This window comes from Solanum stenotomum, chromosome 11, assembly GCF_019186545.1.
Source record: "Solanum stenotomum isolate F172 chromosome 11, ASM1918654v1, whole genome shotgun sequence".
Classification (NCBI taxonomy): Eukaryota; Viridiplantae; Streptophyta; class Magnoliopsida; order Solanales; family Solanaceae; genus Solanum; species Solanum stenotomum.
In genome coordinates, this window is record NC_064292.1 from 49413074 (window position 1) to 49425207 (window position 12134).

At 33.2% G+C, this 12134-nt stretch overlaps 2 protein-coding genes across 4 annotated transcripts in view; both read left to right on the forward strand.

The window, feature by feature from the left end:
• The first annotated feature begins 937 nt into the window (after nucleotides 1-937).
• Nucleotides 938-12134, forward strand: part of LOC125845346 (putative late blight resistance protein homolog R1A-10) — a 56406-nt gene continuing 45209 nt past the window's right edge. The window contains exons 1-4 of one of the 2 annotated variants that reach the window (XR_007444268.1): nucleotides 938-1076; nucleotides 1107-1289; nucleotides 1401-3797; nucleotides 3916-3982. Coding sequence is in view for 1 of the 2 variants with exons in the window: in XM_049524842.1 (XP_049380799.1) it covers nucleotides 1113-1289; nucleotides 1401-3797; nucleotides 3916-3927 (2586 nt within the window). In the remaining variant the exon portion in view is untranslated. Of the gene's footprint in view, nucleotides 1077-1106; nucleotides 1290-1400; nucleotides 3798-3915; nucleotides 4673-12134 lie in introns of those variants that run through there. The other variant, XM_049524842.1, reaches the window with a different exon arrangement.
• The window catches only part of LOC125845341 (putative late blight resistance protein homolog R1A-10), a 700072-nt gene continuing 695136 nt past the window's right edge, over nucleotides 7199-12134 (forward strand). The window contains exons 1-2 of one of the 2 annotated variants that reach the window (XM_049524831.1): nucleotides 7199-7389; nucleotides 9256-9426. In XM_049524831.1, coding sequence (XP_049380788.1) covers nucleotides 7213-7389; nucleotides 9256-9426 — 348 coding nt within the window. In that variant the 5' untranslated portion in view covers nucleotides 7199-7212. The remainder of the gene's footprint in view (nucleotides 7390-9255; nucleotides 9427-12134) is intronic. The other variant, XM_049524833.1, reaches the window with a different exon arrangement.

Sequence of the window (12134 nt, forward strand, 5' to 3'; positions counted from 1 at the left end):
AACTCTTTAATTTCCGCGCAACGCGCGGGTACGTATAGAAGTATAATGTAATAGTAGATGCGTACATACCACAAATACAAATGCAAGCAGTGAGAAAAATAGCACAGCGGAAAATACACTTTAGTTTTCCATCGAATAGTTAAGTGAATAAAATAGTCAATTTACCTTTTTTTTATAACAGTAAAATTGATAAATTATGGTTAATGGAAGTAAAACTTACCATGTCATAATTAATTAACATGTAGGATGCCACGTAGGACGTGTGTGTCTATTTGTTCTATTTTATATAAATTCAAGTGTTGACTTGTGGACATTTAAAATTGGAGGGCATAAATGTAAAATGAGGCTAAGTTAAATGTCATATATTTTTTTATTATGCCTATAAATTTCAAGGAAAATTTGTAGTGGAAGTTTATTATATTCGTCCAACTTGACACATGATGTCTTCATTATTCAACCTAAATTATTGGGAAAATGTATAAGTACCCCCAGCCTATGTCCAAAATTCCTGAGACACACCTAACCTTTACTAAAGTCCTATTACCCCCCGAACTTATTTTATATATAATTTTCTACCCCTTTTCGGCCTATGTGGCACTATCTTGTGGGCCCAGCGCGTGTTGACAATTTTTTCAAGGATAGTGCCACGTAGGCCGAAAAGGGGTAGAAAATTAATTAAAAAATAAGTTTGGGGGTAATAGAATCTTAGTAAAGGTTAAGTGTGTCTCAGGGATTTTGGGCATAGACTGGGATACCCTAATTTATGCATTTTCCCTAAATTATTCTGTTTTACAACAGGGTTCAATGTCTCTGACAAGTTGGAATCCAATGTATATGAATCAGAAATCTGAATGATATTTTTCATTAGAAGTTTATTATATATTAATACAACTTGACATATTATTATGACTTTATTTTTAATTTCTTTTTTCTCACTTTGACTTGGTCAATCCACAGTTTTACATCCATGAACCACAAGTTGTGTGGTTGTGATGTAGATGTTAAATAGAAAATTGTCCAAATTCATGTAAATTATCTCAGGCAGAGACATTAAATCTGCGAGGCTCTTATCTTTTAGTAATAGCAGCAAACAACAATAATTGTTAAGAGAAATGGCTTATGCTGCTCTTTCTTCACTTATGTATACATTGGAACAACTCTTCAAACCTAATCAATATTTCGTTTGTCCAAGCTATACACAACAACATGTTCAATCTCTCTATCAAAATCTTTCTGCTCTGCAACTTTTCCTTGACAATACTACCACAAAGGATATTGAAACTCTTAAGGTATGTAACTAATTCACTAGTATATATAGTTATCAAAATCTTACTGATCTTATATATATATATATATTTTTTTTTTTAACAATAACTAATTTATCGAGTTTCAATTTCAAGGTTGTAGAAAAGAGGATCAGAAATGTAGTATACGAAGCAGAAGAGAAAGTTGACTCAAGCCTAAGATATATCATCACTCTGCTAGCAGATCTCACAGAGATGAGAGAAGAGACTTGTAAATTCTTTGAGGAAGAATTGGTAAAAGTGGAAAAAGATGTTGATTCTCTCAGGAAAGAGGTGGTGCAGATCGAGTCTAATGAGCATGGAAGCAAATCTGCAGAATTAGCAACAACTTCCTCCTCACCAGAAAAAAGGACAATTGAGGAAAATACTATTGTTGGGATGGAGGATGACTTCAACATCATACTTGATCGCCTCACTGCCCAAATAGACGAGTTAACTGTTATACCAATTTTTGGTATGGGCGGTATCGGTAAGACAACTCTTGCCAGAAAAGCTTATAATGATTCATATATTCATTCTCGATTTGATAAACATGCATGGGTCACCATCTCCGAAAAATTCAATCAGAGACAAATGCTTCTTGAAGTTGCCTCTGCAATTACCGGAAGCAATCAAGAAAGGAGCGATGATCAACTAATGGAGATTGTGTATAGAGGTCTGAAGGGCAGGAGATTTCTAATTGTCATAGATGATATTTGGAGTACTGAGGCATGGGACCAAATGCAAAGAATATTTCCAAATGATGACAATAAAAGCCGAATTCTATTAACTACTCGGCTCAAGTATGTTGCTGATTATGTCAACTGCCCTGATTTTCCGCCTCATAGTAAGTCTTTTCTAAGTCTAGAAGATAGTTGGAATCTATTCACTGAGAAAATATTCAAAAAAGATCCATGTCCTCCTCTGCTAGAAGAAACAGGGAAGCATATTGTACAACAATGTCAAGGGTTACCTCTCTCGGTTGTTGTCGTTGCTGGACTTCTTGGAAAAATGGACCCAACACATGATAATTGGAAGAAGGTTGAGGAAAATCTGAACTCATTCTTTGGTACGGTGTCCGAACGGTGCCAATCAATTCTTTCTCTGAGCTACAATTACTTGCCCCAATATTTAAAGGCTTGTTTTCTCTATGTTGGAGGTTTTCCAGAAGACAGAGAGATTAATGTTTCCAAGTTGATTAGGCTATGGATTGCTGAGCAATTTGTAAAGGCAAGAAACAATAAAAGGTTAGAAGTAGTGGCAGAGGAGTATCTAGAAGAGTTAATTGATAGAAGTCTAATTTTGACTGGTAAACAAAGGGCTAATGGAAGGATAGAAACTTGCAAAATTCACGATCTTTTTCGCCAACTATGCCTAAGTGAAGTTCATACTGAAAATATTGTGTATTACATGAATGGGAATGTTCTCGTGTCCTTATTAGAAGTCATACATGATCAGCGGCGAGTGATTGATCTGCGTAAACATGAAGAGAAGCAAGTTTATATCAATGATATAACAAGTCTAACTCGTACCTTTATTTCAATGCAATCTCTTGATTTAGATTCTCCAGATGTGATTTGCTCTATTGTTTCACAATTCAAGTTGCTCAAGGTGTTGGACGTGTTATCAGTTTGGTACGATTTCTCTGGTGTAATACCTGAGCTTGTACATTTGAGATATGTTGCTGCAAGAATTGAGGGAGGTCTTTCACTAGCCAAATCGAGAAATCTACAGACCATAATTCTTGTAGGTTTTGAACAGACAGAGTTGGTCCACCCTTTAGATATCTGGAGAATGACAGAGATAAGACATTTGGATATTGAATGGCCACTATACATATCAAATCCTCTTGAGGCAGAAAATAATAGTGTTGGAGAACAACCTTTGTTTCTCAATAACTTGCACACACTTACTCTCCAGTTCTCTCCTTTTTCTGCGGAAATCATAAGAAGAACTCCCAATCTAAAAAAGCTAAAGATGTGCGAAATTTCTGACTATCCTTCTATTCCTGATTCTCTAATTCTTCTAGAGGAGCTGGAGACACTAAAGATAGAGGTGAACTCCATTGACCCGTCGATTTTCTCTGGGGATGTTTTCCCTCCTAATCTCAAGAAGTTGACATTATCAAATACTAAAATACCATGGGAAGTTATGAATTTGCTGTCTAATTTACCCAATCTTGAGGTGCTAAAGGGGTATTATGCATTTTCTGGAACAGATTGGACACTTAATGAGGATGTTGTGTTTCGCAAATTAAAACATCTACTAATTAGGTCCAAAGATCTGCAAAGGTGGGAAGCAGCTGGTAGTGATAATTTTCCTATGCTTGAGAAACTAATACTGAATTGGTTGTTTGAACTGGAGGAGATTCCCGAGAGTATTGGAGATATAATGACACTAAAATTGATCCAAATAGTTGATTGCAGCTCTGCTGTAGAGAATAGTGCAAAGAGAATTCGGAAAGAGCAACAAAGCTTTGGAAATTATGAGCTTCAAGTTCAAATTACTCCTATGGTATGTTCATTTCCATCTTTGATTCTTAGTCAATTCTTAATTCTAATATATACATAATATAGTGTTTGATTGTATAGTTTATTCCTGTTTTTGAATGTTTTGCGAACAATGTTTGCAGCTGGGATTATAAACCTTTACAGAATAGGGAGACAGTGAAGGTACCACTTGTTGGGCGCGTGACTGAGGTATTTTGTAGAGCTTCGATGCTTTTAACACATGCTCTAATGGGGTTTGGAAAAGATCCCTCCATGCAAAGTGCAGTGCACTGGCTTTAAGTTTTTCAATTAGTTTTTACTTAGCTGCAGCTTTAATTTATCTTTATTGAGTTGTTCTAGGGTTATTATTGAGTTGTAATAATTTCTAAATTAAAGAGTGTAATTGTGTGGGTGAGGTTTGTAACAAGAAGCGAGTTTGACTTGTTGGAGAGTAGTTAGAACAGTTTGAGTGAACTGTGAAGTTGAGATACTAGAGTTAGTCTCTTATGTCAAGGATATTATTATTGTAAATATATTTTAAAGAGTCATGTACACGTTGAGGCCCTTGCTATTCACACAAACCTTTGTCATTCTTGGCTATTATTTTTTGTCATCTCTCTGTACCCTAAACTTCAACTCCTAAGATTGCGGAGTTGTAATCTGAAACGTTGCTCTTGAGAAGTTAGTGGAGATCGGTGGTTGCAATCCTACACAATTGAGTCGTTAGCATAAACATGATCGTTCAGATTTGAAATAACTGAATCGAATTGTCATATGCAATATTTATCAGTTACACACTTGGGTAAATTCCCATTTTCATCAGAGATTGTCATTCCAAACTTGTCGAATATGAATCGGACTATTTTTGGGCATTTCTTCACCAAATCCGACAATACTCTCTTGATAAACCTTACATCCAAGAAGTTGAAAAAAGAAACAATCTTATACGACAAAGATCAACAAATCTAATGAAAATACAACTTCTGCAGAAGATGGAAAGAGTCCAATGGCAAAAACAACCGGAATGGGTCAGAGCCCAAAAACAAAGCAACAGTAGTCCAAAAGGATAAATGTGGGTTTTAAAACTTTTTTAAAATGTTAATAAGAATCTTACTGGTTTATTTGATATTTTGAAAGATTTCTTAATCATATCATCATCATATATATTATTATAAGTGGGAAGATCTTAACTTCAAAGTTGGATTGTGGTTTTACTCCTTCACTAAATTTAAATATTAGTATTAATAAAATTCACGTCCTTTGTGGTTTACGATATTTACATTGACCTCCCTTATTTTGAGTTTTTGGTAACAATTCATTTCACTTATTAATTATTAATATAAAAATTATAATCTGACTAATTTGCCCTCTTCAAAATTCTATTTTTTTAAATTCGTTGACAATCAATTTATTTTCATCTTCCATTGAAACCATTTTGTTTAAATGAATTTATAATTTTATGCAATTGACGGTAAAATCACTTGGAATAGTGTCAATAAAAATATAATATTTTAAGATGACTTAATTACTGAACAGGAAAAGAAAATGATCAAAATTAGAACAAAATGTATGTTAATTTGTTTGCATTCCAGTCGATATGAAAATTGAGTTACTCCATTTTTTAAGTTTCAACATTTGATATAAAATTCTTCATTTTCAGTAAAATTAGACAAACAAATCGGTGACATCAACTCTAAAACAAGTTAAGCAGAATGGATTAATGGAAGATGAATTTTTTTTTTTTTGGAAGATGAAAATATTCTTAATGAAAGATGAAATTTTTTATTTAATAACAAATTTTTTTTTTGAAAAAAGCTTTTTTTACAAAATAGGATATATTAAAAAGGGTAAATTAATCATATCATAATTTTTTTACATTAATAATTAATAAGTTAAATGAATTGTTACCAAAAACTCAAATAAAGGGAGGCAAGTGTAATATTGTAAATCACAAGGGAGGTGAGTGTTACCAAGCCAAACCTGAGGGGAAGTCTCTGAAATTTTCCCTAAAATAATTAATAAAATATTAAATAATAATTATATGGTATTAATCCATTATATTTCTAGATAGAATTAATTCACGAAAATTCTAAAATGGAGTTTGGTAGATGAAGTGTTTCGTAACAACAAAAGCCAGTCAATTATATCCTTTAAAAACTGAAATATCCTTAAACATTAGACAACAAAATGTCCTTTAAATTACTCGACATCTTAATATGGCACACATATTTAGATTTTAGTCAGAAACTTTACATATTCCATCGTAACAACAAAAAGCGGTAAATTATATCCTTTAAAAACTAAAATATCCTTAAACATTAAATAACAAAATGTCCTTTGAATTACTCGACATCTTAATATGGCACACATATTTAGATTTTAGTCAGAAACTTTGCATATTCCAATTTTAACCAATCTAATTCTCATAGATGTTATGTATATCATCAATTTTTAAATGACTTTTATAATTCCTGACTTATAATTATACATACCAAAAAGTTGTTTTCAAAATCACTTTATATTAATGCATACACTTTGTTGTTCCGATGTATAGTTGTTGATGGATGAATATTGGTGGATGTAATTATATTGCTCATCACATTCACTTTATGTTAATGCATACACTTAGTTATTTTAATGTATAATTGTTGATGGATGATTGTTGACGGATGTTATTGCTCATCACATATGCAAAACAAAAAGAGGTAAATTTATTTATTTTTTGTTAGTTATTGAGGAAGTTCCTCCATTCTTTTAAATTAGTTTCTCTCTTTAATTTTTGTTATTTAAAAGTTTTAGAATTCATTAGCTATTTTATTGTTTTTAGTCTACTCTATTTCATCTTATTTCGAATATTTGTGGGATGAACATAATGTACATCTGAAATTGTATAATTTATTGTGATGCTATAATATTGTAATGGATATTGATAAGTTTTTATATATTCTCTTCAAACATTATATGACATCTGCATAACTAATAACTCATGTGAAATCTACGTATCAAAATGATACAATTTCTTAAAACTATTTGCTATGATTATCAGATTGTGCATTTGATGTTAAGCTATAATTTGGTGTTACACTCCTTCTCTTTTTGATTACTTAATTTTATGAATAACTATTTATACATATTGTAATTATATTTAAATCATTTACAAAAAATTAAGAAGACTTAAGTTCTCCTTTCCTTCCATTAGAAGACTTGGGAGTCAAATATCTCATTATCATGGAAGTGAATGACAACGAATTAAAAGTTAAAAGTTTCACTTTAAAGGGTGAGTATCCTATGTCTTTGTCCCCCATTTAGAAAAAGGTGGTGATAAAGAAAAGTAAATCATGTGGACAAAATCTCTTAGCCTAAGAAATAAGAATAACATAGCACAGAGATTAAATCTGCAAAGCCTCTTATCTTTTACTCATTCCAACAATCAAAGAGAAATGGCTTATGCAGCTCTTTCTTCACTTATGTATACATTGGAACAACTCTTCAAACCTAATCAATATTTCGTTTGTCCAAGCTATACACAACAACATGTTCAATCTCTCTATCAAAATCTTTCTGCTCTGCAACTTTTCCTTGACAATACTACCACAAAGGATATTGAAACTCTTAAGGTATGTAATTATATACTCACTTTAAAGGGTGAGTATCCTATGTCTTTGTCCCCCATTTAGAAAAAGGTGGTGATAAAGAAAAGTAAATTATGTGGACAAAATCTCTTAGCCTAAGAAATAAGAATAACATAGCAGAGAGATAAAATCTGCAAAGCCTCTTATCTTTGATTTAATAATGATTTGATGATATTAATGGTGGGTATGAGATTATAATAATGGTGTGATGAAGGCTACTCCGTAGGATTGGCGGCGATGGTGGCCAAGCCAAGGACTTGCAGTGATGGCGGCTGGCTATATGGAGGGCTACAGCGACGAAGAAGAGTGAGGAAGAAAGAAGAAGAAAGAGAAAAAAAAATGAAGCTAATAAAATAAGAAAAAACAAAAATGAAAATAAGGATTAAAAATTAAAACTTAACACGTGGCAGATAATAATTAGTGCGTGATTGCACTTTCTTTTTTGCAATTGAAGGCGGCTAAAAAGTGGGATATTTATAACACTTCAAAATTGTTTAAGGGGGTAATAGGACCCCCTCAAAGTTCAAGTGTCTTTTTAAAAAGGCATAATACATATATTGGACCTTAAACTTGACTTCAAATTTTAACTTTGACCTCCAACTTTCATAGTGCACAAACAAGCACTTTAACTATCCAACCTTTTAATAAATAAACACGCGATTTTTGGAGCCAAGAGCGTGAAATGCAAACACTGCCACGTGTATTAGTGAGCCACTCAATGGCTGCCAACTAATTAAACACTTTACACGTGCATTTTTGAACTAAAAAAAATAAAATTAATTAAGGGTAGAGTTGTCATTTCAGCATTTTTTTTACTGTTGTAGGCCTCAAAAATCACTCCTAACTCGCGCAAAAAACGTGCACATCACGCGTTTTGCCAGGTAAGACACGCGTGTTTATTTATTAAAAGGTTGAATAGTTAAAGTGTCTGTTTGTGCACTATGAAAGTTGGAGGTCAAAGTTAAAATTTGAAGCCAAGTTTAAGGTCCAATATATGTATTATTCCTTTTAAAAAACAGGTCTTAGTTTAATGGGATAGTTATGTATTTTCTCTTTAGATTAATATATTCAAGGCAATAACTTATACATGTATTAATATAACTTTGATGTTGCTAATACTATGTGTCTTTATTAGTTATATAAGGAAAAGAGTTTAAGTTTTGTGTATCGTCAGTATATGAAATTTCTACACCATCAGGTACTTTTAATGAAATTTAACCATAGTAACTTATTTTGATAAAATAACAATAATTATATATATAAAAAAAAGAATATCAATAGTTGAATATGATTAGAATCCAAGTAGGACTCAACTGTTGATATTCCTTTTTTTTCTTTTTTATAATTATTGTTATGTTATTAAAATAAGTTACTATGGTTAAATTTCATTGAAAAGTACTTGATGGTGTAGAAATTTCTACACAAAACTTAAACTCTAAGGAAAGATTGCATTGACTTTTTGGACGGAGGCAGTCCCTGCTTTTTCTTCAAGATGACAAGGACCAGTGCGCAAAAGGTTAAAGAAAAAAATTAATCATTTGCACAAAACAAAGCTACTGAAGCAGGGAGATTAAATCCTTTAGAAATGGCTTATGCTGCACTTTCTTCACTTATGTATACATTGGCACAACTCTTCAAACCTAATCAATCTTTTGTTTGTCCATGCTCTACACAACAACATGTTCAATCTATCTATCAAAATCTTTCTGCTCTGCAACTTTTCCTTGACAATACTATCACAAAGGATATTGAAACTCTTAAGGTATGTAATTCACTAGTATAGTTATCTAAATCTTACTGATCTTATATATTTTTTTACCAATAATTAATTTATCGAGTTTCAATTTCAAGGTTGTAGAAAAGAGGATCAGAAATGTTGTATACAAAGCAGAAGATAAAGTTGATTCAAGTCTAAGAAGCATCATTCTAGCAGATCGCACAAAGAGGAGAAAAAAGGCTTGTAGATCCTTTTATGAAGAATTGTTGAAAGTGGAACAACAAGTTTATTTTCTCAACAAAGAGGTGATGTTGGTCGAGTTTAACAAGCATAGAAGCAAATCTGTAGAATTAGCAACAACTCCTTCCTCACCAGAAAAAAGTACAATTGAGGAAAATAGTATTGTTGGGATGGAGGATGACTTCAACATCATACTTGATCACGTCACCGCCCAAACAAACGAGTTAACTGTCATACCAATTTTTGGTATGGGTGGTATAGGTAAGACAACTCTTGTCAGAAAAGTTTATGATAATTCATCTATTCGTTCCCGATTTGATAGACATGCTTGGGTCACAATCTCCCAAGAATACAATGAGAGGCAAATGCTTCTTGAACTTGTCTCTTCAATTACTGGAAGCAATCAAGAAAGTAGTGATGATGAACTAATGGAGATTGTGTATAGAGGTCTGAAGGGTAGGCGATTCCTAATTGTCATAGATGATATTTGGAGTACTGAGGCTTGGGACCAAATGAAAAGAATATTTCCAAATGATGACAATAAAAGCCGAATTCTATTAACCACTCGGCCCAAGTATGTTGCTGATTATGTTAGTTGCCCTTATTTTCCGCCTCATAGTAAGTCTTTTCTAAGTCTAGAAGATAGTTGGAATCTATTCACGGAAAAATTATTTAAAAAAGATCACTGTCCTCCTCTTCTAGAAGAAATAGGGAAGCATATTGTACAACAATGTCAAGGATTACCTCTCTCGATTGTTGTCGTTGCTGGACTTCTTGGAAAAATGGACTTAACGCATGACAATTGGAAGAAGGTTGAGGAAAATCTGAACTCGTTCTTTGGTACGGTATCCGAACGATGCCAATCAATTCTTTCTTTGAGCTACAACTACTTGCCCCAATATTTGAAGTCTTGTTTTCTCTATGTTGGAGGTTTTCCAGAAGACATATATATTAATGTTTCCAGGTTGATTAGGCTATGGATTGCAGAGCAATTCGTAAAGGGAAGAAGCAATAAAAGATTAGAAGTGGTGGCAGAGGAGTATCTACAAGAGTTAATTGATAGAAGTCTAATTTTGACTAGAGAACAAAAGGCTAATGGAAGGATGAAATTTTTCAAAATTCACGATCTTCTTCGCCAATTGTGCCTAAGTGAAGCTCATACTGAAATTGTTGTGCATGTCATGAATGGGGATGTTCTCAAAGACAGATATGATCAACATGGAGTGATCCTTCTGTCTAAAGTTAAAGAGAAGCATGATTATCGTCCTCGACGTAGCAATGGTATAATCCATACCTTTATTTCAATCAATGTAGCAAGCGGGATTTATTCCAGAGTTTCAGAGTTCAAGTTTCTTAAGGTGTTGGACGTATTATCAGTTTGGTTAGATTTCTCTCGAGTAATACCCGAGCTTGTACATTTGAGATATGTTGCTGCAACAATTGGGGAAGGTCTTTCATTAGCCAAATTGAGAAATATACAGACCATAATTCTTCGAAAAACTGCCAAACTTTACATGTATAAATCAACAGAGTTGAAGCATCCAGTAGATATTTGGAGAATGACAGAGATACGACATGTGGATATTGAACTACCACTATATATATCAAATCCTGTTGAAGCAGAACAACCTTTGTGCCTTCTGAATAACTTGCAAACACTTTATCTCTATAACTCTCCTTTTGTTGCGGAAATCATAAGAAGAAGTCCCAATCTAAAAAAGCTACAGATTTCAGATGATTCTGAGCATTGTGATATTATTGATTCTCTCAGTCTTGTACAGGATCTGGAGACACTACACATAAGAACAGTCCCAATGAATTTTTCTGGAGACATTTTCCCTCCTAATCTAAAGAAATTGAGACTATCATACACTAGATTACCATGGGAAGTTATGAAATTGCTGGCTAATTTACCGAATCTTGAGGTGCTCAAATTGGAAGGTGCATTCGATGGAACAGATTGGAAACAAGATGAAGATGTTGTGTTTCGCAAATTAAAATATCTACAACTTTATGGGCGCTATGAACTGCAAAGGTGGGAAGTTGCTGGTAGTGATAATTTTCCAATGCTTGAGCAACTAATACTGAATGAGTTGGATGAATTGGAGGAGATTCCGGAGAGTATTGGAGATATAATGACACTAAAATTGATCAAAATAAAATGGTGCGGCAATGGTGTAGATACAAGTGCAAAGAAAATTCAACAAGAGCAACAAAGCTTAGGAAATTATGAGCTTCAAGTTAAAATTACTCCTAAGGTATGTCAAAATTCCATCTTTGATTATTAGTCAATTCTTAATTATTATGTTAATGTGTTCTTTCTATTTCCTTATAGACATAATGCATAAATATATCCTTTAATTTGGCTTCATCTCATATTTATACCCTCCAATTTTGAGTGTGTGCACAAATAGACACTAAAACTTGTATAAAGTTGAACAAGTAGACACATGAGTCCTATGTGGTATAATACACACAGGACACCACGTAGGATGCAAATTGCCATGTAGGATGCCACATAGGACGTGTGTGTCTATTTGTTCAAATTTATACAAGTATGAGTGTCTGCTTGTACATACTCAAAGTTGAAGGACTTAAATGTAAAATAACGTAAAGTTAAATGACATATTTATGTATTATGCATTCCTTATAATACATATCAAAGAAATATTTTATTAAGTGATAGCGAGCTACTAGGGCTGGCAAGGGGACGGGGACGGGGACTGCGGGACGGGACGAAGGGGGACGGGACGGGACGGGACAGGGGACGGGG